Source organism: Psittacula echo (assembly GCF_963264785.1).
Source record: "Psittacula echo genome assembly, chromosome: 1".
Classification (NCBI taxonomy): domain Eukaryota; kingdom Metazoa; phylum Chordata; class Aves; order Psittaciformes; family Psittacidae; genus Psittacula; species Psittacula echo.
Genome location: NC_137735.1, coordinates 87,921,730 through 87,941,537, shown reverse-complemented (window position 1 = coordinate 87,941,537; position 19,808 = coordinate 87,921,730). Strand labels below are relative to the sequence as shown.

The 19,808-nt window shown below is 46.1% G+C and overlaps 1 protein-coding gene across 3 annotated transcripts; it reads left to right on the top strand.

Moving 5' to 3' along the window:
* Positions 1-56: 56 nt before the first annotated feature.
* On the top strand, positions 57-19,662 carry GTPBP1 (GTP binding protein 1). Of its 3 annotated transcripts, XM_080618826.1 has the most exons (14): positions 175-292; positions 1,569-1,733; positions 2,866-3,577; positions 5,665-5,776; positions 8,281-8,461; positions 9,500-9,848; positions 10,293-10,416; positions 12,387-12,501; positions 12,958-13,102; positions 13,243-13,425; positions 14,216-14,351; positions 14,924-15,102; positions 15,652-15,849; positions 17,398-19,662. In XM_080618826.1, exons 3-14 carry the CDS (start codon positions 3,557-3,559, stop codon positions 17,488-17,490), a joined length of 1,836 nt encoding a protein of 611 aa, XP_080474952.1. In that variant the 5' UTR covers positions 175-292; positions 1,569-1,733; positions 2,866-3,556; the 3' UTR covers positions 17,491-19,662. The 3 variants fall into 3 exon arrangements, with proteins under 3 accessions (XP_080474951.1, XP_080474952.1, XP_080474953.1); XM_080618827.1 differs by lacking the exon at positions 2,866-3,577 and having other exon boundaries at positions 17,398-19,661; XM_080618825.1 differs by lacking the exons at positions 1,569-1,733; positions 2,866-3,577 and having other exon boundaries at positions 57-292.
* The last annotated feature ends 146 nt before the right edge of the window (positions 19,663-19,808 follow it).

Here is a 19,808-nt window from a genome sequence, read left to right as displayed (position 1 = left end):
CTTCGCCGCTGATTGGCTGGCACCGCCTCGGCGGGCCGGGGGAGGGGCGGGCGCACCTCCCAGGGCGGAGAGGCGGGGCAGGAGGGCCGGGGTAGGGAAGATGGCGGCGGCGGAGCGGAGCCGATCCCCAGTGGGGGGCTCCCCGGTGCCGGCCTGTATGTTCGCCCCGGAGCCCGGCTCCCCGGGCGGGAGGCCTCTCGTAGCAGCGGCCGCCTGTCCACTCCGAGCCGCCTTCGACGCCGAGGACGGTGAGGCACTCAACGGCGAGCCCGAGATCGACCTCACCAGTAAGGTAGGCCCGGCGAGCGCCATCACCCCGCCCGGCCCCTCGCTGCCCTCGTCCTGGCGCCCACCTTTTCTGTGGGGCTGCCCCCCGGGTCGGCCCGGCTGGAGCGGGGTGGCCCGACAGTCGGGGCCAGCCCCTCGCCTCTTTACCCTTCACCTCAGGAGAACGAGGGGCAGGGTGCTCGTCTGCCCCTGCAGGAGGTGGGATATCGTCCCATGGCTCCCTCGGTCTCAACAGCACCCGGCCGGGCGGCAGAGCCCGCCGGGCCGTGTGGAGGCGGCCGGTGGAAGCGCTGTAAAGTTGGGGTAGGGCTGAGAGCGAGCCGTGCCCTGGCCGGGAAAGGAGGGAGCTAGCAGGCTTGTCCGCCTTGCTCCTTACTTCTCCTCTTCGGGGAAGTGCCTACGGCGGGTGTTGCGTCCTCTTAGCGAGTGCAGGGTTTGAAGCTGACGGCTGCTTTAACGTCTAACGTTTTCCCTCTGCGCTGAGTTCTCTGTAGTTATCTCTGCTGCCAGTCGTGCTAGTTCCTGGGGCTTTCTTTACAATCTTAGAAGCGGGTCAGAGTTTGTAACTCGTTGAGCGTGAGGGCTCAGAGACAAGACTGCCTCGCTCTTGCATACCGGGTTAAGTCAGCACAAAAAGAATTGTACTTGAGCAGTTTCCTTCTAGGAATTGAATGGTGAAACTGTGTGGTGGTCTTATTTCTGTCAGAATCTGTTCTCATTTCCATCTTGCATTGTTGTAATACATGTATGCTGGAGCCTGCCGCAGACTATATCTTTTGCCCTATCTTCTATTTTTATCCCCAATTGCCTGGTTTCTTTAACTGTTACTTGCTGCTGCCAAGGGTTTGATGTATCGTGGTGCCATCTCCCACTCCAAAGTGTCCTGAAAACTTGGTTTGGTCCTCTTGTAACTATGTGATCCAGAAGTCAGCATAGCTGGTGTATTCTCCTGGTTTTCTGACATCCTTCCTCTTCATGCTTCCATCTGGAGTTGTTCCAAAGTCCTGGATTTTCTTGCCATCACGAAAAAATGGAGAAAGAGGAATTGTGATGAGTGGGTGTGCAAAAGCTTTTGTTTGAGGAGATGACCGAATATTTTACAATGTGGTGCTGTATTAAAACAAATGTTATGAAAATGTCTTAAGAGATAGTCAAGAACAGAAATCAAGGCTGCAGTATCTATTGAGCCACCTGTTTATGCCTTAATGAGCTGGACAAGATTTTGATACAGGATGCCAATATTGATCTGTGCTTTGTCTTGGATGTGGCTGATGTGGAAGAGGGCACAGGAGGACGCCGAGGGCTGTGTCACTGATTCTTGACAGCCAGGAGCCTGACCAAAACTCTTGACGAAGAGAGAGGAATGTGTTTCTCCCACAATCTCCATTTGTGTTGTCAGCCTGTCTCCCATTCCTAGAAATCTGCAGGCACTATGAAAGCGATAGGTAAGCATGTTTTTGACCTTTATTAAAGTTACTTTTCCATATAGCAATGTGCAGCTGCTGTCTTTTCCCTAGACCTTTCATGCACTCCTCTCTTGGATGAGAGCTAAGACTATGAGCTCTGCCCCATCTCTCCGTTAGTCTCCTGCTATGTGCTGAAAAGGGCAATCCCATATGGTGAGAATGCAGAAGCTAATGTGCCCCTCCCTCCTGATCCCCCATCTTTCCTGTCTTCCCAGTTGAATTGCTGCCCTTCAGTTCCTGCTTAAACTGGTGATTCCTACTGCAGTCTATTTGTTTGCTAGTTGCTGCCTCTGTCCTGTCTCACCCACCCCCTAGCTGTGTTGCATATGTTTCTCATTGTTCTCCCTCAGGGTGTTCATTGTAAGGTGTGCTTTTTTTAGAGAGGAGCACTTTGGGATTCAGTTATCAAGTGCATCTTGTCAGCTGGTCAAGCAAACACTTGGATTCATCAGCACAAATTCATTATCGTGTTGATCTTAGTGGGTGTTTATTTTCCCTCCAGTACTAACACACTGCAGTAGTAATCATCTTTCAGGATAAAACGATATCACACAAGGCTATTAGTGAAGAGCTGATGGTTATATTAGATCTACATTGACAACAGAACGTTATTAGCACTTGAACTATATATGTCCACAGAAACAGAAAGCAAAATATGGTATTACAGAAGGTGCCTTTTCCCTGACTTCCCAATGGCTGGTGGTTGCCTTCCAGCCATGCAAAGCATCAGTCCAATAAAGAGCAGCACTACATACCACATAGTATTTGGTTTGCCCTTAATCTTTATTGCTTTCCCACCTCACGGATATGGGATGCTTCTTTTGTAAAGACTTCCTGCAGTAGTGCTGATGTACCCTGAGCTCAGTCTCACTGGTTTCTTGAAAATGCATGGTCCAACTTGTCCCCTGGAGTAAGCTCAGACAGCTGTAGCCGTCACCTGTCTCTAGCGTATGTTAATCCCAAAGCTGATCAGAGGAAAGGTGGGAAAAGCCACCTCTCCCAGAGCTTGGGAAGGGACTTTAGAGATGCCATCTCAAACTTGTGAGATATATTTCCTTGTGCTGTCCTAAGAATAAAACAATAACTGGTTGTTACTTTCTTTGCCCTATAGGAAATCTGAGGTTTCTAGACCCCACATGGCTCCTACTGTTAACTGCTCAATGCCTGGCAAAGTGGAAAGAACAAAAATGGAATTTTTTGACTTTGTGAAAACCTCTGAAAAACACAGCTATGTAGTGCAAACGTGGAGGGGATTGCTCAAAGCTAAAAAGCAGAGAGGCCAAGATGGAGGGCATCTCTTTGACCAAAGAGATGGCAAAGAACAGGCTCCCTGTGTCCAGGAAGCTAGCTGAAGAGATCTTCAAAACAGAAAGTAAAATCTTGCAGTGACCTCTAGGAAACGGCAGAACTGGCTGTGGGTGCAGAAGCCATTAGAAACACTGAACGACATTGGAAGGTGTGATCCATGAAAGCTGCTGTTTGTTCCATACATCCTTCTCTTGACATCCCACTACACTGCATCATCTGTAAGCTTCATCGGTCCTAGGGTAGGCTTTGGAGGCAGTCTACGAGTGGAACACCCTTCAGCAGCACCTTGTCTGGTAGTGAAAGCAGCAGAGTAGGGGGAATGGTGTTTTGAGCTGATGTGTGTGGGTACCATGCTGTTTGAGCCCTCAGCCCTCCTACCTGGCACCATGAAGAAAGGTGACAGAGAGCTGCTCGTCTGAGTGACACTCAGTGATCACTCCTTCTTCACCAGTGACACTGCTGAAGCGTTTGAACTCAGGAAAATAAAGCTGGTGATGAGACTTGAAGAAACTGAAGTTAGTGTGGCTCTATACTGGTGGCCCGTTACTATTTTGATCTTTATGCATATGACAGCCTATTTAATAGATCTCCCCAAGTCCCTGATCTGTGCTGGTGCACCAGCCTAAACAGTGAGCCTATCTGCTATGCTTCCAGGAATTCCTGAAAGTGCTTGCTGGGCAAAACAAGCTCTACATATCAACACACAGCCTTCCATTTCTGTCCTGATCAAGCCTCTGAACAGTTGCTGGTTTCCATCTAAATACATTTACATCCAGTGATCTCCTTTAAGAAGAAAACGATCCCAAAAGAACAAATAATAAAGGCAAAACTCAGTCGTTTGTCACATGAAGTAAAAAGATGATGTGGCCTTCCATACCGGAGTGCTTTGCTACCTTTGCAGACCATGCCAAGTAGTTAAAAGACTTAGGGCATGTGTCTCAGAGGCACGTGAAGGTCTCTGTTGTAGCTGCCTGGCCCTTGCAGACACATCACATAATGCTTTGTGAGACCCTTGACATTTGAGGAGAGTGCTGCTTTCTCTGCCTTAAAGCTTCCAACCACGCTTAACCGCTTGCTGTCTGTGCTTCAGTTTTCCAGATGCATGCATTGCTATAGTTTTGAAAGATGCTTAAGTGTTACTTGTGGGGGTTTGGGTTCCCTTATACTCTAAATTCCTAATAAAGGTCTTCATCAACTATGTAGGTAGTGGGGGTAGTTCTTCCTTGAATACACATTGTTTAGCTGTGCTAGCAAGTCAGGCTGTGTTAGTAGAGAACGTTGGACGGGCTTGAAGATGTAATCATTATGAACTGCTGCAAACTGTATGTTTTAGGCAAATCTAGCACAGATTTTAGACTTGCCTTCATGTGTAGTGAAGGAAAGTACATTGTTCTGAGCATGATTTCAGACCGTGTATGTAAGAACAGCTAATGGAAATACAGATTTCATTGAGTGTTGTAGCATGGCACAAGTGTACCTCCCCATAGGGCTCTTGGTAGGTGGTAGACTTTACAACTTGTACCAGAAGTGCTTTTTTTTTAGCAGAAATGCATATTTCAATTGCAACAGCTAGAGAGCCACTGTACCAGGATGCTCAGCCACCAACAGTTTATAGGTAGTCAGGGAGCAGGTGGCCAGTTGGCCCTGAATGGGTAATGGAAGTCTCCTTGGTCTGCCACTGCCGTGCCACCACTGTGGCCACTCTATGCAAATGTCCTCGGCTGTTCTAAGAAAAATCCTGAAGCGCTGTTGCCTTGTCCTCATTTTCCACTTTGTTTCTGTCTACTTTTCCCTCCTCTTGCTGCCTCTGTAGGGGAGATCAAAGGAAGTTGTGGTTGTTGCAATAACTGCAGTCAAAGCTTGTTGGTAACACAGCTGCTGGCTTGCAAAACTGCAGCTCTCCTCTGGTGAAATGCCCAAAAATGCTCATACAAAGTGCTTTGTTACGTCTGCCCCTCAGCACTGTAGCGTGAAGTACTTGGAATTTTGTTAGGAATTTGAAAATAATGCTTATTTGTGTTCTCTCCTTCCCCTCTGCCCCCTCAGAAAACGAAAGGGGGGATCAAGTATATGACAGACTTATGAGATGCTCTAGGTTTTGGTGCCTAGGTGTGCTCTTCAGCGAGATCTGGCTGATTTCCTCTGGCTGTCCTGTCATGCTCTGGGGGAGCAGCAGCGCTGTCTGTAGTGGATTCTGGAATACCCAGCTGAGGAGTTTGTTTGGAGGAAGTGTCTCCTCCCCTTTGTTTTCCTTGCATGGATACATGTATTACACAGAAGTAGGATGTTCACTTAAATGTGGCTTCTGAACATTGGTTACTTCAAAAAGAGATGCTTGGTAGTCTTACGTGCTTTGAAGTATATCTTGCAACATAAATGAACTCTGAGCTCAGACAAATAACCTTGTGCAGTGTCACAAGGAAATAGCTGTCAGTGAAGCTGGTTTAATAAAAACAACTGAAAGCAAACCACCAAAAAGCGGTCCTTGAGAAAGAGCTCTTCTCTTTCAATAAAGTGCGTGGATCGATTGTCGTTATAACTGAAGCTGGTTTTGAAATTGTTTGCTTGACATCTGAAAATGGATATTTAATCTTCTTTCCAGCTGGTGATGGTGAGTCCAACTTCAGAGCAATATGACAGTTTGCTCCGGCAGATGTCAGAGAGAATTGATGAGGGATGTGGGGAGACCATCTATGTCATCGGTCAAGGATCAGGTGAGTGTATCTTTCTCAGGAAACCAACAAAACCCATGGCAATTACAAGAAGAACCTACTTCATCTAACTGGACTGCTGCTTGGAACTTGGAAACCTCCACAAAGTGCAGGAGAACATGTGGGACAGATTATTTTATTCCTGCCAGCAACTGTCTTATGTAGTGGAGCTAAACATATTTTTTATATAAAATCATGCAAGTGCTTTTTTTGGAAATAAGGCATAAGTTGTCTGGGCACACCAGGAAAAGACGAAGGATCTGAAATTACAGTAACAGTTTTAGTAGAGGTGTCCTCAGTGCCTGATAGAGGTCTTGTTCTGTCTGGTTTTGTTCACTTCTTCGTTTTGAATAACAATATTTTTAACCCATAGGAATGTATTTGAGGTACTTTGGGTAACCAAAATATGCGCTACTGACTTACTTTGTTAGTGTATGTCTGTACTATGGAAAGAAAGGTTTCCCTTTTCTCAGCATGAAGCCTTTATTGTCACATTAACTTGGGAGTGTCTGCATCATTTGCCTTTTCGGATCTTAGCAGTTAGCACACATTGCCTTTTGGTCTTCTCCACAATCTGAATATTTACATCTGATGATGGTATTGAACGTGGCCTTGCTAGAAGTTGAAATTTGTTTCTCTGAATGCAAAAAGCTTGTCTATGGCTATCATAAGGCTAAAGGCACATTTCAAATAGCTTAGATATGTGCTGGACATCAAGTTGTTCTGACAGACATTCTACTAGTTACGAAGTTTGAGGAAGACTACAAAACCTGGTCATCACTGCTAGGGTTGGCTGAGATAATGGAGAGAGAGAGCTGTGTTACTTCAGAACTGTGTGCTTTTGGTGATTTCTTGATGTCTTGTGAAAAAGCCAACATAGAAGAGAAGCCTAGAAAAGGCCAGTGGTCATACAGCCAGTATCACAGGCATAATGTTCTTGTCTCCAAGTGAGTTTCCCTCATTCTTGGTGTTTGGGATAACCACATTTGCAGCAGAGATCTAGGTAGTCAGGCTAGTAACAGCTTTCTCTTTTAGGATACTTTGTGAGGATGTTAACTGGGGGTTGTTGCACTGATGTACAGAAGTAGGCATTTTTTTAGCTTAAAATACGAGCCAAAACGTCCAACTTCATTTTGGGTTGCTGTGTAGTCAAGGAAGATAGGGATCTTTTCTGTAAATTGGAAACAATAGCCAACAGAAAAAAAATCTTGATATCCCTGCCACTGTCACTCCTTCTCATTCAGTTTGAGTGTTTATGATTTTGATAATCATGTGTACCCAACTCAGATGACTGAGAAGCAAGTGGAGATTGCCAGGAAGCTCACTGCTTCATCAGTAGTGCCTCTTCCATTTATCCCTTGGCTCTTACCCTCTCTTTCCATTTATACCTTGGCTCTTGCCCTCTTGCGTCCTCTACTTCTCATTCCCCTTCTACAAGTCAAGACCCCAGCCACGATGCTTTTTGTTTTCTCCACCATCTCAACAGCTTCTCAGCCAGCTCATGGGCTAGGTTAGAAAACACCCATCAACTCTACTTGTTGGAGACCTGTGCAGTAGTTAAAATGCTGATTAGTTCATGCAAGCTGCAGTTACTGCTCATCAGCTGATGAGTCAGCCATGCATATGAATGCGCATACAGCAATAGCTTTGGTCATCCAGGTGCAGTGTAGCTTGCCACCTTTGTTGGGGTTTTTTTTTACCACAGAGAAGATTCTGGTCTGAAATGCATGCAGCTTCTCAACACCTGGCTTAGGAGAGGAGCCAAGAGCTGTGGTGGCCCTGAAATGGTCTCGATAGTTGCCACAGGCTTGCTCTCACTGTCAATTCTTTGCCTGGGTGAGCTGTTCAGAGGCAGCAGTGCCTCTTTGTTTTTCTCTGTCAGCAATTCTTTCAAGTGCCAGGGTGAAAGCAGTGAGACATGCCAAAAAATATTGTTTTAACTGGAGAATGTAGGATTCTAAAGAACTTGCTGTGCAGGGAAGACTTGCAGAAAATACGTATTTGGGATGTGGTTTCATAAAATAAGCTGATTGTTTAAATTGGTCCCACATTCACTGGTTAATTGTGATGATATTTCAGTCAGAGCTTTCCTTTTAATGCTTTTCCCTCGATTACAGTGTAGGAGAAGATGTTTTATCTGACTGAAGGAATTGGATGCAAAGTACCTTCAGCATGTGATTGCACACAAACTACCTTCAGCATGTGAAATAAGGGAATTAGACAGAAATGCTTCTTTCTTGCCAATCCCTAAGTATTTGCTTGTAGAAATTGTGAAGAAAACTTGTCTAGATGAAAGATGCTGCTTTTCTAGTATCTCTGAAGACTTAGCATGAAGACAGTCCTTATTTATTTGAGGCAAAGGATGCTTATTCTGTTTACATGGCTGACATTTCCAGCCCACATATAAATCCCAATCAGTGTGAAAGTCCCAGGCAGAATGACATTGCTGCTGGCCATTGCAAGGTGGTGCTCACTGATTGCCCTTTGTCTCCCCAACATCACACTAGATGGGACTGAATACGGTCTGAGCGAGGCAGACATGGAAGCATCCTATGCCACTTTGAAGAGCATGGCAGAGCAGATAGAGGCAGACGTGATCCTCCTGCGGGAGCACCAAGAGGCAGGGGGAAAGGTGCGCGACTACCTGGTTCGGAAACGTGTGGGTGACAACGACTTCCTGGAGGTCAGGTGAGGAGCCGGGTGGAGGCAGGGTTAGTCAGCAGCCTGGCTGCATTTCTACCCTGTGAGCAGTGTGTGATGCTGAGCCAGCAACGCTGATTTGAGTCTGGGTGTTGTAGCTACCCAACAAAGGGAATTGAGCTTGACCACTCCTTGCTCATGAAATTGCCATTTTGTTGTTGTTGCCACCGTGGGTTTTGTGAACAAACTGTTTGTGGAGGTTTGCCTGTATTTAGCTAAGGGCTGTTGCTGTCTGGGTGACAGCTTCACAGTTTGGGGGTCTTTTATGTGGTGGAATCCTAGTAGGGAGTCACATGTGCAGGTGTGTCTGTATGTATGTGCATATATGCACACTGCTGGAGCACAGTGCTTTTGACTAAGGGTTCAAGACTATGATGATCCAAGTCACCTTTTAATGAACATATAATAGCTTGTGTAGCATGACTTGAGGGTCTGCCCAGCCTGGATGGAATGGATTTCCAACATTTACCAACAGCCATAATAACCACCTTTATCAGAGACAAGGAAGGAGATTATTGTAGGAGAGGCTTTTCCCCACAAATGTTTCCTTGTTGTTTGAGCTTTTTTTCTTGGGAACAGCAATTTAAATTTCTGTGCTCTCCCTAGCACCTGCTGCTAGTGCAACATGAAGAATACGAGAAAGGCAGAGATATTCCAGACCAAGTGGGGATTTAGTCTTTCTTTTGATTTGCCACAGTGTGTGTGCTGGATAGAAGAGACTAGGGATTGGAAGAGATATGGTGTATGGCATCAAGCAGTGTCTGACTGTGTTCTGGACACCAGTGATGCGTTTCCACAGTCTTTCACATCCCGCTCCTCAGAGTCTGGGATCTCCACTGTTAGCTAATTACTGTGAAATAATCTCTGCTTGTGAAGGTGTAACATTTTTGAATCTGTGTTTGAAGTTTAGGGAGAACAAACTCGTTATTTATAGGAGCAGTGGTGTTTGGGGTTGGGTTTTTTTTTTGATTGTTTGTTTCTTCACGCATTATATTTTACCAGGTTCCTTTTTGCTTTCCCCTCCAGGGTAGCAGTGGTTGGCAATGTGGATGCAGGAAAAAGCACATTACTAGGTGTCTTGACGCATGGTGAACTAGACAATGGCCGAGGCTTTGCTCGGCAAAAACTGTTCCGCCATAAGCATGAGATTGAGTCAGGACGCACCAGCAGTGTGGGCAATGACATTCTGGGCTTCGACAGTGAGGGCAACGTGGTGAACAAGCCTGACAGCCATGGCGGCAGCTTGGAATGGACAAAGATCTGTGAGAAATCCACCAAGGTCATTACTTTCATTGACCTGGCTGGTCACGAAAAGTACCTGAAAACCACCGTCTTTGGCATGACTGGCCATTTACCTGACTTCTGCATGCTTATGGTAGGTAGCAAAAAGGATGTATTGTACTAGCAGGAGTGGGGCTGTTCACAGCCTTAACAGCCTCAATTTCTAATCTACTGCAAAGTCCCTGTGGGGTTGTGGAGGGAGGCAGCATCTCGTGGAAGTGGAGAGCAGAAGCTGCTGTGGGTCTCTCACCATTACTCTGAGGCAAGTGCCCCAGGACTGTCAGTCCCAGGCAGATATATGATTCTTGAAAATTCAAAGATTTCTAAATTCCGGAAAACCTTGTTAAAACTGAGGAGAAATTAGCCCTTAGCCAGTGTCCAACGGCATTTGAAATTAGATGGGTCTGCTCATACAGTCACAATGACACATCTACAACCTAATCGCAGCCTACTGCATGTCTGACGCAAGGCTTTCTCTGTAACCCAGCTTACAGCAGGAGGAGCATTTACATCCCTGTATCTTGTATCCCTGGTGTAGGTTGGCAGTAATGCTGGGATTGTTGGAATGACCAAGGAGCACTTGGGCCTGGCACTTGCACTTAATGTTCCCGTCTTTGTTGTAGTGACCAAGATTGACATGTGCCCTGCCAACATCCTGCAAGGTGAGTCCTACACACTCTCTCCAGGGCTGTTTCTTACCTCTGAATGTGCTGTTGTCCTGTGCTTTGGTTGAGGTATTACTGCTGGAGGAAAGCTGTTTTGTCTGTTTTGACTCAAACACTTCCCAGAGATCTGTCCTTTTCCCTGGCCCATCTTGCAGGCAGTTCACTCATAGTCACCGTTTCAAAATTAGCCAAGCTGGGGGACTCAGCTGGGCAACCTGAAATGTTTCTACATGGTTTTTCTCAATTGAGCTCTAAGGGGAGAAGCATACAATTAGGGTTGTGGCTTTGCTTTCTCTCTGGGTATTTAAGTCTGCAGGGAATGTCTGGAACTTCTCTTGAAAGCTGCTTTCCTCCTTGCCCACCATTTGAATGTGATCTTAAGCTGTGGTCAAACTTGTTTACCAGCAGCCGTTAACTGAAGGGGTAGCTGCTTGTTACATCCTGCTCACCTGGGTACTTCTCAGATAAGCTGGCATAACTACAGCAGCTCCTTCCTCTTAGTCTGAACAACCAACCAGCACTTAATACATGGTTCAAAGCAGCTGCATATATGGACTATGTTAGCAGGACTGCACTGGACTAGACAAACAGAGAAGGCAGTGAGCAGCAGGGGCTAGGGGGCTAGTGACTTTTTTGCTCAGCAGCAGTTAAAGCAGCACCTCTAACCCCAGCAGTGTCCCTCTAACCTAGCTTTTTTCAGGCTGTGACTAACTCTCACCTTTAAAATTCTCTTAATGTGTTTCCCACAGCTCCAGGAACATGCTGTGGTTAATTGCAGCAATGGTGGGGGTGGTTTTTTTTATAATCAGTCCTAAGAATCAGGAAAGCAAATGCTCCTGGTACTGCCTGTGGTTAGTTCATTGTCTGTGGTTCGTTCATTATTGTAAAAATCCTAACTATGTTTCAGGTAAACAGATGCATGTGATCAGAAGGTAATCTGAATGTCTCTATAACATATGTTTGGCAAATAAATATAAGGCCTAACCATAAGATAATAACTGGGAAAGGAGAACATTTGGCTCAGGGTGAGAAGAGCTGCTTTTGGGAGAAGCCACTCCCATGTCATGTTCTGTTTAAATTAAATAGACACAAGATTTGACTCAAATGTATCTGTGAAGAGCAGATGGCATGATTAGATGTTTGTGTTTCTGTATCCAAAACATTACTTTCCCACAGGCAATTATTTGTTCACAAAAACCATCTAATTGGATGACAATTGTAGAATATATATGATTTGCTCTTTTAAGCCCTTACTCGTCTTTTTTTCCCCCTCATTTGTCGTAAGGCACTTTGCAGGAGGCTGGTGCCAGTGCATCAGGTTAATGTCCCTGCTGGCGGATAAATACAAGGTTTAGAAAATATATGTAAAAGAGGCAAAAGATTGAAGTTGGGAGCCCTGAGGTTTTTCCCGAAATATTTATTTCTGGATCTGGTCCACCTACATTGTCTCAGTCTGTGACGGTGATCTTTGCCCCTTTCATGCTTCTCTAACCTTCTAGGGCAGGTTGATTGTCAGAGAAAGTGTGCCAAGTTTTGTTTGGTCAACACTGATTTCTAATTCACATATTCTCAAATACTCCAATTCCTGAGTGCTGCTGGGTTTCACTGATTTCAATATGAAAAACCCTTTCTAGGAAGAGGAAATATCTTTTAGCTGCTTGAAGATATTTAATAGACAGCTATAAAAGGTCTACTTCACAGCATTGCACTTGCAGATGCAAACATGTATGCCTGTTCATGTATGGTGTTGCTTGGCAGCAGGCTAGCTGGCATGAAATGGAAGATGGAATGGCTCCTAAGTCCCACCTGGGCTGTAGCAAACTCATAGTCTCACTCACACACCTTTAGTCAGCTTCTCCTGTCTATTAGTGGCAAAAGCACCAGTCTCCCTTTGGGGAGAGACCCCACAAAAGAGATCTGCAAAGACAGGAGATGCTTCCCTAACAATATTCATTTCACCCTTTAAGAAACCCTGAAGCTGTTACAGCGACTGCTGAAGTCCCCAGGGTGCAGGAAGATTCCCGTGCTGGTTCAGAGCAAGGATGATGTCATTGTAACAGCCTCCAACTTCAGCTCAGAGAGGTAATGGGAGTAGAGGAGAGTTGTTTCGCTTTTGATCCTGTTTGGAGACTGGGTGAGAAGATTCAGAAAGAGAGTCTCATTGTTTAGATGTGTAAAGACTGCATCTGCCATGTGGTGTGTTGATTCCATAAGAATGTGTTGATTCTGAGGTTGACCTGCTTGTGTTCCCCTCTCTGAGACAAGTGAGAAGCTGCTTCTGGACAGTCTGCAGAAAATGGCAGGGTATTCGGCTTCCTTCAGTCCTGGAACCTTACACCTTTTCCTGAATGTCATTAGAAGGCAGAGGCAATGTTACACGTTTACAAAAGTGGGGTGTTGTGCATCTGACTGCTTGCCAGGCTCTCCCTTCCTAGCACTGTGTATTGAATTCAGTCCTGAGATTTTGGATGTCTCCTACATGTGGAATCCCAGACAGGGAGATGAGCTAACTCAGTTTTCATCAATTTTCCTTTACAGGATGTGCCCCATTTTCCAGATTTCCAATGTCACCGGGGAGAACCTAGATTTGCTGAAGATGTTTCTTAATCTCTTGTCTCCACGGACTAGTTACAGGGAAGAAGAGCCAGCAGAATTCCAGATAGATGATACTTATTCTGTCCCGGTAAGGGGCCTGCTATTTGGAAGAATTTTCTGCCTCTTCTAGGTTGAAGAAGGTATCTTCCCTAGAGAGGGAAGTTCTAGAGCTCTTCTGCTAGCGTGGTCAAGTAACTCCAGTTACTGTTTTTCCTTTTTCTGGTGTAGGGTGTAGGAACAGTGGTGTCTGGGACAACACTGAGAGGCCTCATCAAGCTAAATGACACCCTGCTGCTGGGGCCAGACCCCCTTGGCAACTTCCTACCTATTGCTGTCAAGTCCATCCACCGCAAGAGAATGCCCGTCAAAGAAGTGCGGGGAGGCCAGACTGCCTCCTTTGCTTTGAAAAAGGTGAGATGGTCGGTTCTGAAACCTTAGAGTGCTCTTGGACTTGCTGCAATAAGACTGGTTCTGCAAACCTCAGCTGCCTCATTTCGCAAGTGAGTAAAATCCCTAAGAACTCTTTTGGGTCCCACATCCCAGTTGTTCCACCTGACAGCTGCCAGGTGGTAGCAGTGGGACCCAAGGTAATGAGGGGTAGTGTTGGAGATGTCTAACAAAGTGAAGGCATTGGAAGAAAAGTTTCCTTTTGTGCTAGAACTGCATTAGTGTCCTGGACAGTGTATTTACACTATTCCTCTCAGCTTGTAGGACCAACTGCATGATTTGGGGTTTAACAATTAGCAACATTTGGTGTGATTCCTCTTGCAGAAGGTTTCTGTCAATAAATGCTGCACTGATTTTAAGGGGATATAATTTAGGCTATACCAAACTTCATGTGTTCAGGCTTATCGTGTTGTGTTAACAGACATCACACTTTCAGAGAGATCGTCTGCTTGGATAATACGCAAGCAGACTGTGTGTTTTGCTTTTAAAGGATCAATGAGTTAAAACTTCTGTGTCAGTGTCAAGCATTCCCAGTGCTCTAACTAAAGCTACCTTAGAAAATTCAGCTGAACTTGATTTTTGCAGCCTTTGCATAGCATCATCACATAGTATTAAACAGTTCTTTCTTTGCCTTTTGGTGAGCATGAGTTAATATCTGTGAAATCCCTTAGGATCCTTCTGGATGCAGTCAGCCAGAGAAGCAAATTTCGTCCCTGGAGAATCAGCCAAGTTTTTATGTGTCTCTGCTTTTCAGATCAAGCGCTCTTCCATCCGGAAAGGCATGGTAATGGTGTCACCCCGCCTGAATCCACAGGCATCGTGGGAGTTTGAAGCAGAGATTCTGGTGCTCCATCATCCCACCACCATCAGCCCACGATATCAAGCCATGGGTACATGTCTCAGTGTTGTCTCACCTTTGTTTCCCAGTGGTAACAGTTTGTATCAGTTCTAGCCTGAGGTAATTTTGCTCCTGCAGGTCTGTGAACCTGAATATACGCCGTAGTTTGTGTTTTTACCTTTGCCAGCAATGTGTTAGAGAGGGGAGGGATCTGACAGAGAATGGGGAAGGCTGTAGGTAAAAAGGGGATGTGTGATTCCAAGTGTACTTAGAGCCTGCCTGAGACAGATCTCCACACTGCAAACTTTGGTCAGCTTCAAATGCTGATGGAAGGACTCAGAATGAGTCCTTTAGTTCCAGATGCTTGGTTTGTAGGATTCTGTTGAGGGTTCTTCAGGAAAGTCTCCATTTGGAGGCAGCTGTTCTAGCTTATGTGTGTTTTCTTTTCAAGGACTGAACAAAGGCAGCTGTGTGACCCCTATAGTTTTTGCTACACAGTAGATTTTTATGTTCCAGACTGAGCCTGTTAGCTGTAGGGTAGCAAAAGCTGCCTTAAATCTCTCTCTGGAGTTTATTCCCCTAATGGTGCTGGCTGCTGAAAGCCTTCATGCATTCCATTCACAGTGCATTGTGGCAGCATCCGTCAGACAGCCACGATTCTCAGCATGGACAAGGACTGCCTGAGGACAGGGGACAAAGCCACGGTGCACTTCCGCTTCATCAAAACCCCGGAATACCTACACATAGACCAGCGGCTGGTCTTCCGTGAAGGCCGCACCAAAGCTGTGGGTACCATCACTAAGGTAAAGCCTGAAGAGTCCGACTTCTTTTTTCCCCAATTAGCTACTTTTGGCACTGAGAAGCCAGCAGGGTAATCTGGATAGCTCTGGAATATTGAGGGAAGAGGCCGTCCTTCGATCGCAAACATCAGCCCATGGGGTTACACATGAGCAGTGTGCTTTGTTGTGTGGTGGGTCTTTAGCTGATGTGAATGAAGGAATGTGAAGTGGGAGGTGAGCCAGATGCCTCTTTTTCTTAAGGCTCAGTCTCTTTCTGACAGTAGCTGGTCCCTTCATGGTAGCTCATTCTCTTTCTGGTAGCTGGTCCCTTTGAGTCATGTTGTGGAGTGTTGAGTGTCACTTCAGCTGGGTGGCCCTTTCCATCCTGTAAGGGTACTTCAGGGGGCAGCTCAGAGGCCGAGTTTTCTTTGAACAGCTGCTGCTGCATTCTTCTCCTGATGGCTATTGGTATGAATTCTCTTGATGTTTTTTGTTAAAAAGCAGCATTGAACCTTACCAGGTTGGCCCAGGTATTTTAATGCTGATCTTGGCCTCTCCCTTTGCAATTTGCAGTTACTCCAGACCACCAATAACTCCCCAATGAACTCCAAGCCACAGCAGATCAAGATGCAGTCAACCAAGAAGGGAGCTGTTACGAAACGAGAGGATGGTGTTCCCCCAGCTGGGACAGCGTCTGGGGGCCCACCAGCTGGGGACGAGGCCCCCTCAACAGCCGCAGCGCCACTGACACCTCCTACCCTGCAGCCATTGGTGAGGAAAATACCATGTTTGTCCTAGCTGTTTACATCCTGGTTTCATCTATTGGAGGAAGGGTACTCTAAAGCACAGGCATTGTCCCCTCACCTTGGGACTCAATGTGCCACAGAAACAGAGAAATATAAGTAGCCTCAGAGCAGAAAGCAAAATTCTGATGGCTGGATGACTGCTCATGGCTGACCTTTCAGCAGCTAGCAGCTTAGGTTGGACCTCAATTCAGGTTGGACCTCAGGAAGTGTCTACTTTAACCTCCTGCTCTAAGAAGGATTAGCTGTGAGGTCAGACCAGGGTTGCTCAGGGTTTTATCCAGTCATGTCTTGAAAATTTTCAAGAAGGAAGACTCCACAGCCTCCCTTTGCAACCTGTTTTACTACTTGGCTGTGCTCACAATGAGGAAGCATGTCCATACACCCAGTAGCTGAACTAGTGGAGCATCTAACAACCAGTCACAGAATACATTTCTGCTTTCTGAATGAGAGGTAGAACAACCATACACTAGAGAAATTACGAGCTAAGTACTACTCTTAGGCACAGGTCACTTGCATTGTCAAGGAGGGTGGATGAAGACATCTAAGAAGGAAAGACATATCTCTTTCTAAAGAAATTCATCTAGGCTGTTTTGTTGGTTAGTACTTCTCAGCTCAGTTTGTCTGAGAAGGATACATGGCCTTTCTGATCTGAAGGGAACTCAGTTCTAACTGCAGGCTTTGGGAGCTATTTATCAGCTTTATTACTGGTAGAAGAAAGGTCTTTTCCTTTTAGTATGCTTTTCTAATAAGTGAAAGGTTTGGGAACTGACTCTGAGATTTGGTCAGTGTTACCTGCCTTAATTTTAGCTATCTTAGTTGCCATTGGTGAAATCAAGCCCTCTTGAGGCAGGCTGGCTGCTGAAAGAGGGCCCTCTGGCAGGGGTTCCCTCATTTGCCTGTGGCTTCTTACTGATCCCCCATCTCCTTCTTATCCTAATGTAGCATCATTGTGGTAGTAAGTAGTGCTCCCAGCTTCCTGTTTCTCCTGTCCCCCTGAGAGTCTATGTTGCTTTTGTTCTTGCTTACCTCTGCTTCTCTCTCTTTGCTGCTTCCCCTCAGCCTGCACTGGATGAAGAGCCCCACATCCGTGAGGGCAATAAGGTATTTGGCTGCTTTAAAAGAGAACTGTGGGTTTGCTGACCTGAGGCTGGGAACAGAGTCAGGTTAAAAAGGGGAAGGGGGGCAGGGTCTCTTTTTCCATTCTGCATAAAGCCAAGGGAGCCTGAGGCCTCGATTTCCCAGGTACTGAGCCCCATGGTACCTGATGACTCTCATGGGAGTGAAGCATTCAGAAAATTAGGAAATCGGGTCCTCTCCAGCTTGAAGGACTGAATTTCACAGAATATCTGTCCTCCTTTCTTCATGGTGTGTCTGCCTGCCTTATCTCCTTCCTGCAGTGGTAGGAAGCTGATCACTCACAACTGCCCTCCTGCTTGTCCGGATGTGTGTGTAATTCATCTGGATTCTGATTCAGAGGTTGCTGTGCATTAAAGTGCATCTTCTTGTTTTTCAGTCTAAAGTCGGAGGAGGAGGACGGCGACGTGGAGGTCAGCGCCATAAAGTGAAGTCTCAGGGAGCCTGTGTGACTCCTGCCAGTGGCTGCTGAAATTTCTTACTCCTCCCTCTGAGGAATTCCTCCCCTTCCCTTCATTTCTTATTCAAAAGATCCAGAGCAGCTTAAACCAAAACCCATCCAGCTGATTGGCTGCAGAAGAATCATCCCTCCTCTCTGAAGGAAGCGATGGAGAGGAGAATAATTTATAAGCTAATGAAGGTGATGAGACACACAGAACTGAGTAACTGACATCTTCCTCTTCCCCCTATTGACACATTTTTGTACATCATGGGCTTAGTTTTTATTCTTAGTTTTTATTATATTTTGTGTGCATGAAGATGAGAGGAGAGTCTGGATAGAACTGCGAAGAGCCAGTTAGCTGCCTCCCTCCTCCCTCACCCCATTCTGTCCACAGGACTTGCTGCTCTCCTCCTCTTTGCTGTCTCAGATCCAGGGGTTATCAGATGCTGGAAATTAACCTTGCAAAGGTTAGAACACATTGCTTAGGATGGCTCCACAGGGCATTGTTTCCTCGCCACTGAGGCCCCGTGCCAAATTTCTGGATTCTATTTCTAAGTGGGTTTAATATAATGTTGTAGTGACTGAAGTTTGAAGGAGATGGTAAGAAAAAATTACTTTGGAGATCTGACAGGGAAACAAAGTGGAAAGCAGTTCTTGGTGTTGAGGAATCCCATACTGAAAAACCTTCTCAAATACATTAATAGCACTTAAGATTTTATTTAGAGACAGAATTAAATGGGCAGGCATTTGCCCATCCTGTTCCCCTTCCCATCATGCTGCTTTTCCTCATTGTTTGCTCAGTACACATTGAATTAAATCAAAGCTGCCTCTCAAGGCTGCAGCAGCTCAGTTGACAGTATTAAGAATATATTGTAGGAACATGTGCTCTGTCTCTATAGCCAGAGAAAGCTGCCTCACCTCAATGGACAGAGATCACAGGTGGTTACACACCTTTAGAACAGAGACACCAGGCAAACGTGACCTCCCCTTGATTTTTGTTTACTCCAGTGTTTCCTAAATCTTTTCTGGAACTCACTGGCCAAACTTTGCCATGACAGCGGTAGGATTTGTCTTCTCCCCTCTTGGCTGAAGAGGGCAATGATGGATTGGTACCGAACTTACAGAAGTGCTTTCAGGTTTGGAAGTCCATGGTAATTTTTCTTTTTTTTTAAAAAAAGGAAAAGATTGTATTTTTTTTTTTTTAATGACAAATTCTGGCTTTTCTAGGAAGGCCCTGCAAGGACGGTCTTTGAATTAACTTCATTGTTACGATGTTCGTTAATCCTGGGTTGTGCAAGTGATCAATTCCCTGCTTATTTAGATCTCTCTTCTAACCCTGCCTTTTCACTTGGCTCCTGCCAGGACAGGAGTTCTCCTCTGCCAGCTTGTGGTGAGCTGTGGAAGTGTGGGAGCATTTTGAGGGAGGAGGTGGCATCCTCAGCAAATCGGTGCTCTCCCCAGCCGGTGCGGTCAGCCTCTGTTTCTTTGAGGGCTTCCTCCTCCAGTGAAGGATTCTGTTCTAATTAGAGGGTGACTGTAAGGTGTCTGCTCCTCCTTAGCGGGTTGTTCCTGTTTCTCACTCTGTGGCACCTGTGTGGAGTTCATTCCAGTTCACCTTGTGATTTGAGGTAGGCTTTCAGGCTGAGCAACAGCAGGCCTCTGGAGGGGAGAGCACGTCTCCCGATGCCAGCACCAGCACTCCAAGAGCACTAAGTGGCATGGGAGAGGTGAGGAACGTGGTTTGGAGACGAGGGTACTTTGCCTTAGGGACTGCAGTGGCCTGAGCATGGTGGAAGGGGAGGTCAGTCAGTCCTTTCCAAGCTATGTGCCTAAATACCAGCACTCTCCTGGCGAGGGAGGAACTATAGGCAGCTACAACACTAACAGCACCCGCATTGTGAGGGGGTGTGAAGTGTTACCAAGCAGGGCACGAGGGCCTGGTTGGGTTGTCTTCTGGCCCTGTAGCAGCATCAAACTGCATTTGATTTCACTGCCCTCTGCGTCTGAGTGGAGCAGGGAACGCAAGGCGGTTTTCTATTTCTCCATTCCTTGTGCTCCGAATGAAGGAGACTGCCGAGACTGGAAGAGGATTTACTTCAGTTTGTGCAAAGGAGGTGGTGTGATCTCTCTTTCGTGACCAGCATTCAAAGATCACTCAGGCTGGTGTGATCTATAAAATAAATTTTAAAGAAGTTTGTTCCAAGTTCAAGTATGTCTTGTTGCAGTTTGTCCTTCTGGAAAACCAGCGCTTGCTGCTGCAATGCCGAAAGCCAGACCAAGAGGGTTTGCCTGGCACCAGTCTGTTTTGCTGGCTCCCTTTGTAGTGAAGGCAGGGGAGGGCATGCCAT